At 44.2% G+C, this 19,476-nt stretch overlaps 1 protein-coding gene across 3 annotated transcripts in view; it reads left to right on the top strand.

Moving 5' to 3' along the window:
- The window catches only part of FBXO15 (F-box protein 15), a gene marked incomplete at its 5' end in the record, with an annotated part of 124,435 nt that overhangs the window by 28,152 nt on the left and 76,807 nt on the right, over positions 1–19,476 (top strand). For 2 of the 3 annotated variants that reach the window (XM_081253474.1, XM_081253472.1), the window contains 2 exons: positions 13,495–13,619; positions 15,092–15,803. In XM_081253474.1, the coding sequence (XP_081109600.1) occupies positions 13,495–13,619; positions 15,092–15,361 (395 nt within the window). In that variant the 3' untranslated portion in view covers positions 15,362–15,803. Of the gene's footprint in view, positions 1–13,494; positions 13,620–15,091; positions 15,804–19,476 lie in introns of those variants that run through there. The other variant, XM_081253473.1, reaches the window with a different exon arrangement.

Here is a 19,476-nt window from a genome sequence, read left to right as displayed (position 1 = left end):
ATGGGCACTCATCAGAGGTGCTTGCTGAATGTTTCATATTTATATTAATCTCCACGGCAAGCCTGTGGGCTGGGCACTGTGATCTCTCCCGTGTTGTTAATAGGGCGGCTGGAGTGGACCGTAGGCCAGTTCTTGAATCACGAGCAGCTGGTGCGCGGCGGAGCACCATCTGCACCCAAGCCTGGCCGCTGTCTCCTCTCCATTGTACTTTGCAGTGATGTGCTTCTAGAGTGGATCTTCTTGTGTGTGTGACTCTGTCTTTTCAAGGTGTTGACATTGTATGGGTGTCAGGTGGGGCCCTTCTCTGCTGGAGTGCTGACACACCCCTGAGAAGCTGAGATGGTTGTTAGGACACACAGGAGGTCAGGTAAAGCGAAGGAGGCCAGGAAACTTCTATGGGAATGATTTACCTTCATCTGTTGTTTTCACAGTGAGGAACACTTTCACCCTGAGACTTCACACAAGACTCATGTGCTTCCTCTGCGTGTAGTTCTGCGATGAGGGTCAGCAGGGGGCGCCGTTGCCATCAGAGTTGTCACATTTCACTGGAGTACAGACTCAAACGCCTGCTACGGTTTTTGAGAAACTCTCTTGTGGTACCAGGGGGTATATTTAGTAAATTCCAGTGATGTCATTGCAGGAGGGGATGACGGCACTGTGCCCCATCAAGGATAAATGTTCTATCATCACGTCCCTAGAGCTGGGAGCCTCCTCGCCTGGCTCTAAGGAGGCAGCCTACGGGGAGTGGCAGGAAGGAGAGGGGACCAGGCCCATCTGTGTGTCTGGTGCGTGCATTGACAGTTGCTGGCGGATGCAGGGGGTGTGCTGGCAGTGGATGTGCACGTCTCATGCGCGTCGCCTGCCCTCCGTGATGGGTGCAGAGAAGCCTGCTAGGCCAGGTCGCAGGCCCCGGGGAGGGTGGCTCCAGGGGCTCCCGGAGGGATCTGAGGAGGGGCAGGCCAAGGGGGGCCGGGGCCGACGTAAAGCGACTAGTGGTGGCACTCAGACGGGTTAATGGGGAGTGGGCCAGACCCAGTTAGGAGGGGTCTCGAAGGAGCGGAAAGGTACAACTTTAAATATGATGTAATTGATATTTTGGTCATTTACGGTCTGAGTTTGGTCATTTCGTAGGACCGCTTCCAGCATTCCATCTTTAAATAAAACATTTGAGGCTGTACCAATTTAGTCCACAAATTCATTACAGTTCTATTAAAAAATCCCAAAGGGAATTTATTATGAAACTTGCAAAGTTGACTCTAAAATCCATTTAGAAATACACATGAATATGGCATGGTTGATAAAATTTTTGTTTTAAATTTTTAAGTGTGAGGTAGTGTCATCTTTTCTCTGTATGATGTGTTTCGACTACAGAAAAAGAAACAATTAAAAAACCCATGTAGCCGCCACACAGTGTAAGAAGTAGACCATTACCCATAACTCTGAAGCCACCTGCGTGGTTAAACTTTTTTTGTATTGTGAAATGACACAAGGAGAAATGCATAAAACAAATTATCATAAGGCAAACAACTGTGTGACCACCATCCAGGTCTTGATTAAATTCTGAAAATAATCAGAGGGCTACTGGTCTTACCAAATGTTAAACACAGAGTAAAACTACAGTGACTGAGAAAGCATGGGATCATTGAAGCAGCAACTGCCCAAGATACCGTGCACATCTTTTGCAGTTCCAGATTCTCTTGTCAGGTATTCTGTTAAATATTGGACTTATAGCAATTCGTAGCTATTTTCATTAGTTGTACCGTGATATGTCTATAAATCTGAGCATGCCTTCATCCTTTAGAGGAAATGTTTATATTTCTTTAGAGCGGTAGTATAGAATGCATTGTGTAGAATAATTCGCCTACGATGGGCTAAAAAGACCTCCAGAAATGACGGGGCAGTCAGTTCGTATGCAGGGAATACGGATAATCAGAAGATTCACGCCATGTTTATATTCATACAGAGCAACCCCAGTGAAGCATGCAGAGTGAGTACTGGCCATTTGATGCTCTCTGCCTCTTGGTCACAGTATTTTCTCTGAATAAAATATCCCTCTGTTCTATTTTATTAACTCTGTCACATATACTGTGCTACAGGGTTCTTTGGATTTTTATTGTTGTAGTTGCAATACATGTTACTAAAATCAAACCAAGAGACCCTAGTTAGTTCTTGGAGCTGGAGTGAGATCCCTGAGACACAGAGCTCGCCCTTGGGGGATGAGCACCCTGGGACCCTGCACTTGGCCAGCGCTATGAGGCCACAGCCAACGCCTCTGGGCTGTGAATTCCCACACTTCTCTGGTGGGCTCAGCTCCCACGTGGTGACACCACGCCCTGCTGTACTGTTCACCTTGTCTGCCTTTCGGGTCGGAGCAGGCTCCGTGCTGGCGGCTCTGCCTGGTCCTCCAGTTTGCCGATGCAGAGCTCGAGCTCTAGACATCCTCCTCCTCAGTCAGACGCTGTCCAGGGAGAGGATATCCTACCTCTCAGCGCCGCTGATGGCGAATACAGAGAATCCAGGTCCTTTCTTCTTTCCCTAAAGGTTTATTTGACTGCTTCTCCTTGGAACTTTGTCATATTCCTCCCCCCAAGGACCTGGGATGTTTTCTCTTTGTATTTTCATGTGTTCTGTCACTTTGACGAGTCATGGCTGCATTAAGAATTTTCTTAAAAGGAACAGTATTACCTTTTTTTTTCAAAGGAAGATTCATGATTCCTGAGCCTGTCCATGTTTGCTACTTGCTTCTTTGAGTATTGCCACTAAAATTAAGCTAAAAGGAAGTTTAAGTGAAGACATATTTTGTTACCTGAATTGGATTTATAAGAGAAATAATTTGTAAATGGAAACTTGAAGTAAGCTTCTTAAAGTGCATTGTGGGTTTTCCTGTGCACATTATGACTTCTGTTCTTTTGCAAATGTGGGTAGACTGTTGGCATTGGGTCCCCAAGACCCAGTGGATCTGCTGGGAGGTTCAGTGATCCGTTGGGAGGACTCACAGGTCTCAAGGTATAGTTTTATTAACGGCTAAGATTTATTACCGCCCAAGGGTACAGAGCAAAGTCAGTTGAGGGGAAAAGCCTCAAGGGGTGAAGTTTAGGGGAAGGAGGTGCAGGCTTCCGAGGGTCCCCTCCCAGGATGTGCGGTCACACAGGAGTCGTGAGGACACCTGCGAGACGCTGCCTACCCGAGAAGTGTGTTGGAGACTCAGCTCCCAGGGCTCTTTTGGAGGCTGGTTACGTGGGCATCTGCTGCCTGGCTCGCCCAAACTCCAGCCTCCCAGGTGGAAAGGTGCTCAGCAGGAACCACATTGTTGGTACAGACTGTTCAGGCAGGTGACCCACTCTTGTCAGCGAGGGATGGCGAGGTGGGAGCACTCCTGGAATCCATCCCCGGACCCCAGCCAAGGGCCAGCCCTGCAGGCAGGCCTTGCTAAGAATAGAGGGTCTCAGGATGAGAATGGGTGCTGCCCAGTGGAAGAGCAGACAGGAAGTAGTCCAGCTGTGTCTTTGAAGTGTTAATAGAGCTTGAAAAAGAGCATGATCAACAGTGCAAAGTATAAAAGAATGCATATTTTTTTATCTTTGTGTCAGGCTAATTATTACCAACTTTCAGAAGCTGAGGGAAAAAGGTTTTGCATAGTACAGCAGATTGTACTCTTTTTATCAGTATTGAGAGGGAGAGTGATGTTAAAGAAGCAAAGGGAAAGAAGTTTTAAGTAACAAGGTATGCTGCTTCTGTCATTTATTTGAGTTGTTATAAAAATGCATTTAAAAACTAATGTCTTTTTCTTATTATGGGATTTGAAAGTTCTGAATATATGGACACTTCTAAAGAAGCAAATAAAAATCACCCAAGGACAACTCTTGTTTATATTTTGGTCCATTTTCAAATCTGTAGCTATATTTATATTTGTGGACCACATTGTGTGAACAGTGCTTGCTTTTTCCCCATGTCACTAAGTAGAACTCTTTGGAAAAATTAGATTTTGAAAAGTTGTGTGACAACCCATTGTTTGGTTTTATCAGGATTTATTGACCCATTCTCCTTCTGTTGGGCACGTAGGTCTCCATTTTCATGATTATAGCACTACTATCATAAGCATTAATTTGAAAAATATTTGATGATTTGAGAGGTGCAAATGACATCTGATTGTTTTAAATTTGCAAATGTTGAATGTTAGGTTGGCTATTTAAAAAAGCCTGTTGACTGTAGCAGAGGTGTGTGGCTACTGTAGCAGCTATCCCGTAGGCTATTTCAGGGGCGTCTTCATAGGATCCAGATTCCGGAGTACCTGTCACAAGTGTGTGATGGTGGAGTAGCATGAGAACCTTCCACGTAAGGTTCCCCGAGGACTAAAGTGAGGAAGTAAGAGGAAGTAAGGAGTGCTTCCAGGAGGTGGGCATGTGCTAGTGTTGTCTTGTTTTTACATTTCTCTCCTGATTGAATTTCCATCTGTTTGTGTTTGATTGGTTCCATTGTTTTAAATATTTACAAGATTTATACGAGTTATATTTGCTGCAAGTGTTTTCTCCATTTTGTCTTTTGCCTTTTAATTTGGTATATGTTGCTTTGGATCCTTCCAAAGTTTTTAATTGTACATAATCAGTCCTTTCTTTCTTGTTGTTTCTTCCAAAATTTTTTCACGTGGAAAGTACTCACTTGCCAAGATCAGGCGAATATTCACCTTTGTTTCCTTTACATTATTTCTCTTCATCTTTTAAACCCACACTTCCTTTTGATTAACATAAAGATTACACGCAGCCTGCAGGTTCCTGTGCCTTTCCCGCTTCGGGCTCCTTCTCTCTGCTGAGGATTGGCACCCCTTCTCACTGTATCTCCACCAGGCAGGAAGGCAGTTCAAGCTTTACTTGTGAACTGTGTTACGAAAATGTGTCCCTCCCCCGATGTAACATTTCTTACTAGTGAACTTTCATGCAGCATTTCTCAGTTATTTCCATCCATGTATTCTTTTAGATATAATTAATAATCACCTGGCCAGATGTTAAATGTCTTATTTGGATTTTGATCAGATTTGTATTGAATGTGGACATTAATTTGAAAGGAATTGATGTGTTTTCACTTAGGGTTTTGGATGATCTCTCCATTTCTTTAAGTTTCCTTCTCTGCCCTTAGGAGAAATGTTTTCTTATGTAGGTCCTTCACCTTTCTCAACTCATTTTTGTGCTGCCATTGTGAAGGAATATGTTTAGATTACGTTTCCATTATCTGTTGTTAGATTTGTTCTATCTTCTATAGAGATTCTGCAATATGCTTTTCATTAAAGTACTGATTAAATGATAAATATTCAGTGCCTTACTCTGTAAGACACAATAGAAAATATTGAGGGGTTTGAAAGAAGTTATGGACCTGAGAAACTTATTTTTATTCTATGAAAGAAGTAGAGTTGTTCAACTTTTGAGCAGCAGACACTGGTTAGCCCAGATAACCTCTCTTTAAGAAATTCTACTTTTAAAGTTTTTAGTGTTTGTTTAAGATACTTTTCGTATATAGCATGTTATCCCATTTTTATTTTTGTGATTCCAAAAATAGATACTTTTTTGTTCCCTCTTTTGTTCCCTTGATACTAACTACTTTCTATGTTTCTAGGTCAGATTATCCTCTCTAAGCACTTATGATAACAGGAAGGCATTAGAAATAGTACAGTACTTTCTAGGTGGTGATTATCTAGAAAAATTAGAACAGATAATTCTTTTTTTTTTTTTTTTTTTTTTTTTTTTTTTTTTTTTTTGCGGTACGCGGGCCTCTCACTGCTGTGGCCTCTCCCGTTGCGGAGCACAGGCTCCGGACACACAGGCTCCGCGGCCATGGCTCGCGGGCCCAGCCGCTCCGCGGCATGTGGGATCTTCCGGGATCGGGGCACGAACCCGTGTCCCCTGCATCGGCAGGCGGACTCTCAACCACTGCGCCACCAGGGAAGCCCCCAGATAATTCTTTAGAGCATCTTCATCAGTGGTTGTTAGTACATTTTTTCCCGCTTTGTACTTTTGGTGACTCATGAAAAAAATCAGCATTACAGATTCTGTTCACAGAGCAGGAGAACCCTGATCTCCATACGTTTTATGTCAGTGCTCACGGGGAGTCAGTGGTCCTTGCCCTGAAGCAGAAGAGGCCATGTGATTTGTGGGACCCACTGCAAAATGAAACCGCGGGGCTCCTCTTTAGAAAATTATTAAGTTCAAACTGCTGACAGTAGTACATTAAACCAGGAGGGGCCCCTTGTATCCACACAGGTTGTGGCCCCTGAAGCCAGCCCCGCCGGTAACACAGGACCTGTGAGAAGGAGCCTCAAACCTTTATGTGATGAGCCCTTTTCCTCTTCTTTTGCATTTCCGGACTCTTGACTCTGTTTGAGAGTCTAACTTCATGAATGCCCGGCAGTTCCTTGCAGGAAGTCACAAATGCATGTCCACTGGGGCTGTCAGATTTCAATTCATCCCTTGTTGCTACTCAGAAATCTTTTCATCAACTCTTGTTAGTCCCGCCTTGTATTTCGCAGAAAGGCTGTTTAAATACAGTCACACTCATCTTCCTTGTTCTCAAGGCTCACTACCCGCCGTGCTAAGAAAAATTACTGTGCTTCCTGATCTTCCTCCCTCATCTGCCAGCACGTCTTCACGGTATCACAGTCTGTTTGTAGGCTTGTTGTTTTCCTATTTCAGAGAAAAAGATGTCTCACTCTCTTTCCAAAAGATTTTCCAGTTTCCATTCCTAAATATATCTGCTCCTGCCTGTTCTGGGACCTTTATTTAGCCCTTGGTCTCTTATCTCTTCATTATTTCAAACCAGTTTTCCATCAACTCCTCTTCCACTTATAAGTGTATTCATGTTTTCTGATTCAAAAATTATTTTCAAAGAAAAAAACGCTTCTGTATAGATGGAAAAGTTATTTTCTGTTTGAAAGCTACCTAGAACCTAATTTTCTACCTAGAAAACCTAACCTAAAGCTGGCTTAGCAAGAAGGATTCATGTTGAAAAACCCAGGGGTAGGTAGGTCTTCTTCCCAGTGCAGTTGCCGGGTGGGCTTGTTTCATGTCAGTGGGACTGGATGTGTCCAGCAGCCTTCCGTCCCTCCTTCTCGCTCCCATTCCGACAACTCTTTTTTTTTTTTTTTTTTTTTTTTGCGGTACGCGGGCCTCTCACTGTTGTGGCCTCTCCCGTTGCAGAGCACAGGCTCCGGATGCGCAGGCTCAGCGGCCATGGCTCACGGGCCCAGCCGCTCCGCAGCATGTGGGATCTTCCCGGACCGGGGCACGAACCCGTGTCCCCTGCATCGGCAGGCAGACTCTCAACCACTGCGCCACCAGGGAAACCCAACCATTCCGATGACTCTTGCTTCGCTGGGTTCTGAGTTGGACTTCCTCCTCCCAGGGCAGCTCTAACTAGCTCTAGATCCCACATCCAAGGCCGAGGTCTTGCTCCCAAGCTCCACCCACAGCCTGCCCACAAGTCTCAGAGCATCTCCCTGGCTCTGGTCGGGTCATGAACCGCCCCTGACTCAGTTAGTGGCCAGATGGATGGGGCTCCATGACTGAGCCTGGTTTCTCACATCTGAAGCATGGGCACCGACCTGGCTGTGTTCCTCAGAGGATGCTGGACTGTTCTTAGCAAGAGAAGCAGAACAGGCGTTGGAGGGCCCAAAACAAACATCCACATACTTTCCCCTTAAACATCTTTGGAAGGGCTAGTCTAGGAAAAAATAATTATATTCAGATGGAGTGGACTGATAGAAAATTGGGCCAGAGGCAGGAAAATTGAACCAAGTCTTGTGAAAGTACCAGTCTGAACTTTTAAATACAGCAATAGAAAAAGCTATTTTCAAACACTTATTGAATTAATGAACAGTGAAGTTTTAAGGCGTCTAAATACACAAGTTATTCTCTTTAAAATCAAGTTAATTGTCACCAATATCAGGAATGACACCACCAGAAAATGTAGCCTGTGGGAGTCCTACTTAACATGAAAGAAGTAGAGACCCCCCCCCAACCACTGCCCCTGCTTCTCAGAAGATTATTGGAGATTTTATTGATGTCGTCACGTCTTCCAAGACAGACATTGTTTGGATCCAAGCCGGAACCGAGGACAGAAGTTGTCCTAAAGATTTGGAAGTTCTATTTTTCCAGTCTCCCACCAGTACAGCTCCAATTCATTTCCCTTTTGCAACCTACAGAAGAAACGGAAGTGGAAGAGGGAGCTCTGATCCTCCTCGTGTTCAGGGACCTGATCTATGATTGTATTTAACTGTTTACATTTTAAGTATATCAGGGGTTTGGAAAATAACAGAGGTATCTGAAAATAATTAGCTGAGAGAAATAGAAAAGCCATGTATATGCCAGGGCAGATTTACATTAGACAACCAACAGGGAATGGGGGGATACTAAAGATTTTCTCTCCCTAAGAATTAGTGCCAGTTCTATCTGATCATTAGAGTCTAATGATTATACCATCTTGTTACTGATGATTACTTTGTCCCATCAGGTCTCCGCTGTAAATTGTTAATGCTCTGTGGCAACTATTTTTAGGTTTATAGGGTCTTCCTACCTCTCTATCCAAGACTTAGAGACACCTGAGAGTTGCCTCCTGACGGCCGTTCCATTTATTTGTGTCCCTGAGTTGATCTCCAGACGGTGATAGAGGGTTCTGTCTCGTTCAGCTTCTCTGTTTAGTTAACTTGTGCTCTGATGTCCTTGCCTCAGGCAGTTCTAAGCTAACTGAACCCCCTTCCCTCTTCTTTCTCTTTGCTTCAGGAAAATTCAGTCACCAATCTCTGCTCCCCACTTTCTTTACTTCCCACTTTATCTGTGTTCTATTTATGATGCACAAAAGGAACTCTAATCAAAGCTGAGAAATGTTATTAGTAGTGCCATTAATATGCCACAGAAGACATGACCTTTATTCCCAAAGATGGTAGATTATTTCAGGAAACAGATCTAACAGTCCAATATATTTAAATGTTAAAGTGTACAGGGGTTTAGGAAAGGAAGAGAATAATGTAGGTAGGAGGGTGCTGTCAGCCACAGCGGTGACTGATAAACTCCCTAAAGCAATGGGGGACGAGGAAGATCTGAGGATGCAGGTGGGCCATGCCCAGAGTTATAGGTTGGATAGGAAAAGAGGGGCCAGTGCAAAGAAAGCAGAGGGGCCTTTGGAGGAAGGTTGATACAGCTAACAACTATCCTTTATTGAGCACTGCTTTTTCTGTAACTTTCTGATATACTTTCCAACTTAGAAAAAATTACAAGAATAGTCCAAGAACTCCCATACACATTTTTCTTATTTTTTCCACATTAGATTAGTTTTGCTAGTTCTAGGACTTCATATAAATGGGATCATACCGTATGTACTCTTTTGTGTCTAGATTCTTTCATTCAGCATAACGTCTCTGGGATGCATCTATACTGATGCAAGGTTGATAATCATTCCTGCTATTGATGAACTGTATTCCATTGAATGAGTATACCAGAATTTGCTCACCAGTTTTCCTGTTGATAGAGAGGGAATTTGGGTTGTTTTTTGTTTTGGGCTGTTATGAATAAAGCTGCTATAGATTTCTTGTGCAAGTCTTTTTTTGTGAGCGTATGTTTTCATTTCTCTTGACTAAATACCTAGGACTGGGAAGTCGAATTAGGGCAGGTTTAATTATGGATTAAAAGTTGCCAGTCTTTTTTTTTTATGTATAAGAAATTTTTATGTATTAGAAATTGCCAAACTTCTTTTTTTTAGAGTTGTTGTACCATTTTACACTCTATCATTTGTGTATGAGTGTTCTGGTTGCTCCGTATCCTGGGCAACCATTGATGTTATTAGTCTTTTAAATTTTAGCTCATCTGGTGTATGGTAGTGGTAGTTTCTCCCTAATGGCCAATAGTGCTGAGTACTTTTTCACGTGCTTATTGTTCATTTGCATATTTTTTTGAAGTGGCTTTAATCCTTTTGTGGTGTTTTTTTTTTTATCAGTATTTTTTCTTTATTTCTCAATCATAGAAGCTCTTTATATATTCTGGATAACAGTCCTTTGTCAGATATATGTTTGGAAAATATTTTTTCCCAGTCTATGGCTTGCTTATTCATTTTCTTAGTGGTATCTTTTAGTGATCAGAAGTTTCTCACTTTGATGAAATCTAATTTATTATTGTTTTATGGTATTATTTTCTTTTTTCTGTCTTAAAAACTTTTCCTACTCCAGGTTATGGAGATATTCTTTCTTCCAGCTGGATTATGGTCTTAGCTTTTACATTTAGGTCTGTGATCCATCCCTAATTAATTTTTGTGTGAAGTATGAGGTAAGGGTTGAGGTTCATTTTATTTTCCCATCTGAATAGCAAGTTGTTATCGCACCATTTGTGAAAAGGCTTTCTTTTCTCATTGAATTATTTTGATACCTTCGTCAAAAGTCAGTTGCTTGTAAAAGTGTTGATCTATTTCTGGACCTATCTGTTCTGTATTGTTGATCTATTTGTGTATCTTTATAGTAATACCACACTGTCTTGATTGCTTTAGCTCTATAGTAAGTCTTGAAGTCAATTATTTTTCTTTTTTTCAAGATTGTGTGGCTATTTTAGGTCTTTAGCATTTCCATGTGAATCAGCCTGTCACATCTTATTATTTATTTGTAAATTATTTATTAAATGCCTGCTGGGATTATGATTTGGATTGTTCTACAGGGAGGATGTCTGGTGATAACAGAGTAGCAATAGTCCTCGCTTCCTACAGAGATTTCATGTTTATCAACTCAGACAGTTGCCGTTGAGCTGTTATTGGCTGTTGTCTGTATTTCAATTTGGGTAAATGGATGTCTTAACCATGTTGAGTCTTGCATTCCATGAACATGGTACATCTTTCTGCTTGGCAGTGGGCTTTGCTCTTCAGATGGAGTATTATGGTTGAGATAATACGTTAAAGTGCTTAGCAACCTTAGTCTGGCATTTATAACAATTCACCCTGTAACGTTAATGTTTACTACTTGTTCCAATAATCACAAAGCTTTATAAAGTACTCTCTGTTTGTGTCTCATTTTGCTTGGCTTGGAGCTTGACCGTGGTCATACCTCTAGCAAATGCCTGGGCAGGTTTGGAACGAGCTCCTTACGACTCTGAAGTCCGTGCTTGTGCGTGCATGTCGCGGGAAGCCAAGAGTAGTGAGCCTTGCGTTGTATTTCTCTGCGTTTTGGGGATGGCCTCACGTATTGGTAGGTTAAAGTTAGAGTCTCCAACAACAGAATTTACTCTGAATGGTTTAAGCAGCACAGGAATGTATAAGGATACAGTAGTTCACAGACTCTCTGGAAGGGTTAGACTCTGCGTTTGTATACGTGTGACACACTGTGGCTTCTCTTATGAAAACATCGCCCTGTCACACCTAGTAGTCGACCCCAGAGTGCTGCCCGTGCCTGCTGTGCGAGGACTTGGGCCTCCGCCCCTGCATCTGTCAGAGGCGTTTTCCCTTCTCTACCTGCTCCCACAGCTCACTCTGACCCAGGAGAGCAGGGGCGCGTCTCAGGGAAGGAGCCACGACCCGGTTACGGGAGGGCTGGGAACGGGAGGTAGTGAGCATGAGCAAACCAGCAACAGTTTTGGGAGCCGTAAACGGTTCCCCAGCGCCTCTGTCTGTGCATTCATAGATTTTTCTCTATTGGCAGTAAAATGAAAACAAAACTCCATGAGAATCTAGATCTACGTTATACATTCTCAGCTAGTATTGAAACCAATAGGTGATCGTGTGTCCCCACGTTCATATCTGTTTTAATCTGTTGTAACATTGACTCCAGACGCAGAACAGGTCTGGGTCACGTTTCTGCCGCTGACCACCACGTGGCCTCGGGCAAGGCACTGCTCACCTCTCAGCGCGTAGCTTTCTCACCTGTGAGCTCAGAGAATTGCAGTGTCTAATTAATAGTACTATTCTAAGGTATTCTTTTAAGCTGCTCTACACAAAGTATGTAACATATGCTTGGTGTACAGTAAATACTCAAAAAAATGACCTATTTTATTTGCATTCACCTTCACATATGCATTCTGTGTGCAGATTGCTTACGTGTACGGAGAGCTTCACCTTGTTCTGTCTTAGAGAAGCAAGCAGTTACACAGGGTCAGTGGGAAGAGCTCTGACCTTTTAAGATACCACAGTGATCTAGCTGTTCTACAGGGAGGATGTCTGGTGATGACAGAGTAGCAATAGTCCTTGCTTCCTACAGAGATTTCATGTTTATCAACTCAGACAGTTGCCGTTGAGCTGTTATTGGCTCTTGTACCTTGGGGTCCACTTTCTGCCATGTCTTGAGGACAAGCCAGCAGTCCTGCACGTGGCTGTGTGGTGACAAAGGGCAGAGCAGAGCTACATCTGCTGTTCAGGATGTCATCGCTTCGCCACCTCCGAGGCCTCGCTTGAGAAGCTGCACGGTTCTTGCTGAGTGCTCAGCCACAGAGGAGGGAACCTAGGCAGCCTCTGTCCTCGGACCAGACTGGCTAACAGGCCCTCCAGGGCTGGAGCTGCGCTGCCTAATGGGACTCCCGCTCAGAGCTGATGTCCTGGTCCTGGTCTTTTGGCGGCACTTCTGTGAGGACACTGTCTAGAGTTTCTAGAATGGGGCTCTGGCTCCCAGGGCAGCTTGGTTTTGGTTTTATTTTGTCCCATGAAATAAGCAGCATGGGGTCAGAGAGCATGTGCCTTTCTCTGCTCTCCTTTCTCTGCTGTGCCCATGACTCACATCTCACCCTTGATCAGGTGTCGCCTCTGAAGAAAGCTTGCGTGCAAGTGAAGGCCTGTGATATCGTCACGGGTGATGCTCCCCTTTGCAGGATGCGTTAAAGTGGGTGCACGAGGCTCAGCCGTCCTGCAGGCCCCCGGGCGTGCGTGCACCTGGGCCGTGACAGCCCTGGGTGGCGAGGCTGCTCCTGGGCAGCTCTGCGTTTGTCCAGGGAGGGCAGGGCTCTGGCCTCAGCTCTTGGTCAGCACGTGGTGGGATTTCTGCTTGTTCATATGGTCCTACGAAGACGCGCGCTGGGCTCCTTCCCTGACTGCTTTCCATGTTCACTGGCTCTCACCCCTCCTTTCTCTGGATGTCTCTCCCCTCCCTCATGTTTAACGCCCTTTTTCTGTGCAGTTTCCGGCCTCTGTTTTCTTAAGTTCCACAGCTCTGGTTTCCCATTTTCCTAGCGGTTTGCTTAATCAAATCAGTGGAACCCTTGCCTCGTAGCAGTCTCCCCATTGGTGACAGGGTGCTGTCCTGTTCACCCCAGGCATCTCCCCGTCTCACCATTGAGACAAGCTCATTTCTCTGTCTCAGGACTGCAGGGGGATATAGTGGTGCCCTCAGCCAGACGCCCGAGTCAGCTGTGTCAGGGTCTCCTTCCCCGCCTGAACCCAGTACTTAGCTCCACGAGGCTTCCTTTATAGAGCAGCAGGTCTGAGGGATCTTGACTTGTTGCCCTGCATTGGTTGGCATATAGTAATTTTAAAAATCTTTGATCTTTTCAGGATACATTGAAAATGAATATATGAAGCTCAGTGTGATAAATTTTAAAAATAGCACAGAACACCTACCTCTTATTGGAAAAGTTGGCCTTTCTTGGAAAACTAATATTTTTGATGGCTGTATAAAGGTAATTTGTTTGTTTGTTTGTTTTTTTCTTAACGTACCTGGTTTCTGTCTAATAAATGTGTCTGTTGATGTATATGTATGATGCTGCCTTGAAAGTCCCAGATTTATTGTTCTGGTGTCTGAAGATTTGTGCACGTCCTCTTAGCCAGTGGCAATCAGTTGACTGATTTATCCAGCGTGTTTTGAGGGCCTTTCGTTTTCCACTGAGTGCGGTGGAGTTGGCGGGTAGGTGGCCCGCAGCACGTGGCTGAGCGGTGTTGACTGCACCCCTCTGTTCCCTCGAAGTCCTTGTGGCTGTTCGTTCTGTGGAGAAAGAGTGGAGCCGTAGGTTGGACCAGGCAAGTAGCATTTACTCAAAAACATCTTAATTACTTCTCAATTACATCTTAGGGCACCAATTTAAAGTTTATTGCAGTTATAAGTTCCAGCATACAGATTTTTCCTTGAACAGTTAAATCAATTTTTACCTCTATCACAAACCAGCCACACGGAGGGGAGGGAGGATGTGGTGGCCGGGGACTGGCGGGGGGAACGGGGGGAGGAGGGTTCTCACGCAGTCTTGCTTCTCCTGTGATCCCTGTGCCCGTGGGTGCCCTGGTTGTCACCCCTCTCCATCTGTGTGTTGTGGGATGAACAGGATTTCCACAGGATGCATCTGCTGTGGATGAAGAGGGCCCCAGTTAAGCTGGCTTAATTCTGCCTACGAGCACGGGTGCCTTGTGACAATGACTAGGGGTGATGGCCGAGGCCAAGAGCAGCGTTGTTGCTGAGCATGAAAAGCAAGCACTTCGGGATCATTAAGGGTTCTCTCTTGATCCACTTGCTATTTGATATAATGAGATGTTTTATTCTGTTTATTTGTGAGCAGTTGTTTAAACCTTGGTAAAGATTTATCACATACAAAGGAATATTATTTCATGTCTTCAAGAGCACAGACCTGACTTTTTAAAATGCATTTAGATGAGTCTTACAGAAACACGTGCTAAAATGTTGAAGTCACAATGGACCTTGAGGACCAAGAAAGGCAAAATGTCAACATGGCAGACTTAAAGGGTCAGCATAATATAAAAATAATATTATTTGTTTTGTGTTCCTTGGTAATCGAGAAGCAGACATTCAGTTCCCACTGTGGGCTGGGAAGGGAAGTGTTGTAATTGTACAGGAAACAAAGCTTTATCCCAGCTCTGACCACTGGAAAGGCAGTCTCTGCGTTTGTTGGTGCCGGTTGCTGTGCGCGGGCGCAGCAGTTCAGTGATGGCCGGAGCTGACCTGGCCGCCCTCCCCACCTCCCCGCGCCGAGGACTGTCACGTGCTTGTCACATGCTGTTCCCTCTTCCTGTAATTTTGTTCTTTTTCCTCTTCTCCCTCCTCTTTCACTTAATCCTCATGACAAGGCTCCGTCTACATTTATTACGTCAGCTCTAATTGGCCATTTTATCCTTACACTTGCGAACATCTGTGTTTATTTTGTAGAGTTGCTCTATAATGGACTTAACTCTTTTGGAAGAATATGGGAAACCCTTCTGGTGTTTCAGTTCCCCCGTGTGCATGAGACCCTCTCCCGGGCCCTCTGATGGCCCTACTTTCTTGGGGGAGATGTACCGTGTGGACTACGCAGACGCAGAGGGAAGGGTGCACTTGGAGCTGGTGTGGATCGAGGAGACGGGAGAGTACTTTATCGTCAGCCTGGCGCTCTACCTGCGGGTGGCAAAGATAAACCACTGGTTTGGGACCAAATACTGAGCATTAGCAGTAGGTGGCAAATTATTGTTGCTGGTTGTTTATTTTGGACTAACTGGTTTTGTTCTTGGTGTTTGTTGGAAGTTAAAATAAAGCAGTAGTCTGTTCGATGTCCTCTTATTTCACACTAGAAATCACGATTTCTGAGTCATTTTAAAGTTAAGGTTAGAAGATTAAGTTAAATTTTAAAAACGTGAAAATAGCACATCACAGTGGAAATTCATGTAAAATAAAAAGAAAAAAGATACTTGCTTCTCTTCTGCACTTACACTTTAAAAAAACAAGAAAACGGATCAGACTGAAAACAGATCAGTTTTCTCTTGAGGGTGTGTGTGTGCGCGTGTGTATGTGTGTTGTATATGTAGGATTTTTTCTTTATTGGTTAGAACCCCAAATAAAGAAATATATTTAAATGTGAACTTCATGGTATTCATTAAAATTAGAAAGTGCTATATTCATGGCATTTAGCAGCCACATTAGTGTTCAATAAAGCAAAGTATAATAGACAAATGACCTGCTTCACAAGGAAAGATACATCTGTAATCATCAGAGGAAGTTGTTATCCCTTAGAAGAGCAAAGCATGATGCACATGCAGTTCAGACACCCAGCTCTGCATCAGTGGGACAGGGAGGGAAGGACACTCCCTCTGCAGAAATGAGGATCGGCAGACACCTGCGGTTCAAATTAACATTCATGTAATCACGTTTTTCAGGGATTGGTTCTAAATTTGTTTGAGATTGTATTGATTGTCTTTTTCTATCATATTTTTATCTCCCACTTACAGTTGTTCTCAGAAGTGATTGTTGAAATGCCATGTTGCTCCCACAGGGGCATACACGATTAAACTCCTCCCCGCTCTATCTCTCTTCTTCTCTTATTGAAATATCTGATCAGTTTTCTCTTGAGAGGTGTTTGTGTATAGAATAAAGAGCTTGAAGACAGCAATAAAAGAAAAGGTTCTCGACCAAAGAAACGTGAGAGTAAAAAGGATCCCTACTCTGAAGCCATCCTCACCCTCCTGCCCTCCTAGGTCTTGGGCTGCAGATGTTGGGGAGGGAGAAATTTGGGATCCGTGTCAGACACTGAGAGCACGGGGCGATGCTACTTCATGGTCTTGCCAGTGAGGGGATGTGGAGCACCTGCCCCACCTGAGTGGCATTTGGGGGGTGGAGAGGCAGTGGTTTGAGCCTTGAGCTCAAGATGAAGGTAGAAGAGGACAAGATGCCCCGAGGGGCAGGTGGTGGAAGCCATGCGTCACCAGCAGGACTGAACTGGAAACAACCACAGAATAGTGTGGGATGACTCCTTAGACTCACTGGGTTAGATGGTGGAGGGGCTAGATGTCCTAGAAAACAGTAGTAGAAGTGAGGTAGCCCTGGAGAAAGGGTGCTGCTCTCTTTATCCCCGGTTGAATGGTATTTGGACGGAATGGGAGCCGGGTAATTCATGTTGGCAATACCGTGGGGAAACTCGTAGGCGGGGGCTCACAGTTACAACACTTGTCTGCATCCCAGTCGGCTGGTCCAGGTAATATGATGCCAGGCTCATAATCCATCCTCAGTAGCTGTTTGTTACATCCATGGAAACTACCATAAAGGATATACCAGCAGTTGTGGGAGCGTGCAGGAGGCAGGGATTGATAGGGGTGAGAGTCCTTCCCATCTGAGCTAACTTCTGAAGGAAAGTTTATTGGGCGGTGTTGAGGGAGGGGTGAACGAGGTAGTCACCGTCATGGCGCCTCCCCAAAGCCGTGCACGCACACCACACGTCACCAAGTGATGCTGGAAGACTCAGCCTCGCCCCCACTTGCCCTTTCACGGGTCTGGGATAATGTTCAGCTTTGTAAAGCTGTTATTTGTCTTCATATTTCTAAATGATAATCTGTGGCTGTTTCTGGATCTGTCAATTTTGGCGTATATTGACTTACAGTAGATAAAATACATCTCTCTTTTACGCCAGCTGCTTCCCCTCTTGCATCGTACCAGATAATTCCTGCAGTTGAAAATACGTTGTCGTGGTTTGTTACTATGGCTATAATATTGTTCCCAGTGATGCTTCTCTCTTTTACAACTTTTTATTTTTCTTGGATTAGTAATTGCCTTCTTTTTTTACTTACATGGTTTTCAACGAACCTAAAATTTTCCTTAAAGATCTGTCCAGTCTTTCATATGTTGGTCAGTGTTTCCCCCCAAGTGCTTAAACATGTCAGATAATCTCTAAATTCTACTACTTCTTCCCCACCCAGGCTCATCCCCTGAGATCTGCCTCTGTTTGCTTTAATCTAAACTACTCTCTAGCCCTACTGGACAGCCCACATCCTGGGAAGTTTCCTGTGTGAATCCTGCCTTATGGAATCTTGTCTTCATTCTTGATTTAAAGTTGACCCTTGAACAATGCCTGTGTGGACCCTCTACACGGTTGAAAATCTGGGTATACCATGAGGTCAGCCCTCCATATCCGAGCTTCCTCAATATGTGCTGATTCAACCAACCTCACATTGTGTAGTGCAGTTGTATGTACTGTTGAAAAAAATGCAAGTATAAGTGGATGCGCACAGTTCAAACCGATGTTGTTCAGGGGTCAGCTGTATATCCTTTCTTCAGTGGCACTTGTTCTCCTATAGTTCTCTAAGAAAGTGACACAAGAGATGCATTGGGGATCCATGAATTTCTGAGAACGTCTGTTAGATAGTTTCATCGGGTACAAATTGTAGCAGGAAGAATATTTTCTCTTAGAACCTGGAAGACATTTTGTCCTGAGCATTTATCCTGTGGTTGTCCTTGACATATATAACGCCATTTTGGTTGGTTTTCCTTTGCACGTGCTCTGTTCTTTTTCTCTTCTCTCTGGAAGCTTTTGGAATTTATGCTCGGTACCTTGGAGTGGGTCTTTATCCTTCATTATGGGCCATTTTAATCTAAGAATTTGTGTACTTCAGCTATGGGTTAAAAAAATCTGTCAGTATTTTCTCTGCTATATTTTTCTGTAACTTTTATTAATCAGCTATAATCCTTTCTGGGTTGATCCTGTGAAGTCTCTTATTTTTTCCATCTTCTGTCTCTTAGTCCTTTGTTGTGCTTTCTGTAATAGTGTCTCAGTTTCATTTTTCAACCCTTTTAGCTAATTTTCTTTTTTATTTTGATGACCAGGCTTTTACTTTGTATGAATTTTTTTCTAGCTCCATATAAAACATTCTGTACCTGCTTCATAAATGCAGTCTTTTCTCTAAGGCAGGGGTTGGCAGACTTTTTCTGTAAAGGAACCAACGGTAGTTTCGGGTTTTGTGGAACGTACGGTGTCTGTTGCACCTACTCCGCTGTGCCGTCGAGCATGAAATCACTTGCGGACAGTACACAAGTGAAGGACCCATGTTCCACAAAACCTTGATTTACCAGAACAGGTGCAGGCTGAATTTGGCCTTCAGGCAACAGTTTGCAACCCTACACACCAGTCTCTGGGGTTATCAATTTTAGTCTTCAAAAAAGTTTTCATCTTCACCATTTGGCAAAACTACAGCAAGAATCATCAGCGCTAAGTTAGTGGGTGAAAGTGTGATGAGAAACAGGATACTGACATAGTCTCAGAGTATCTTGCCACAAGATACGTATTGTTAACAAAGGAGAGGACAGTGAGTCCACAGTGGAGGACCTGGAAAGGCTACATCCCAACCCAGTTTCCTGTCGGCCCGCGCTTCCTCTCTGGTTCCCGTGTGCTGTGGTGGGGTGCTGTGCCCTGAGGAAACGCTCTTCTTTCTGCCGGGGCCCCAGCGCCTTGTGCCTTGGGGGCCCCCACGCCTGCGTGTGCAGCCTCTGCACCCCGCCTGGGCCATGTGGGTCCCACACCCCGCCTGCTGCAGGCAGGGACGTGGGGGAAGGTGGGATTTCTCAAGGATTAACATACTGACACTGTGTTTGTTCTGCATGTTGTGAGTGTCCACAGATTCTGTTCGGTATAAATAAGTTAGCCCTGTTGGGGGCTGGCCATCTTAGTATTACATGTATTGAAATTACGGTATCGGGCATGGAATAAAAGCATTTGCTAATCATAGTCCTTTGTCAGGAAGCCTCTTTGTGTGCAAAGCGAGAGGACTTATGCTGGGATATCTTAAATACAGAGG

Source organism: Mesoplodon bidens, assembly GCF_964165515.1.
Source record: "Mesoplodon bidens genome assembly, chromosome: 13".
Taxonomy (NCBI): domain Eukaryota; kingdom Metazoa; phylum Chordata; class Mammalia; order Artiodactyla; family Ziphiidae; genus Mesoplodon; species Mesoplodon bidens.
The sequence above is the reverse complement of the archived record's forward strand: the minus strand, read 5'-3'. Positions and strand labels throughout refer to the sequence as shown.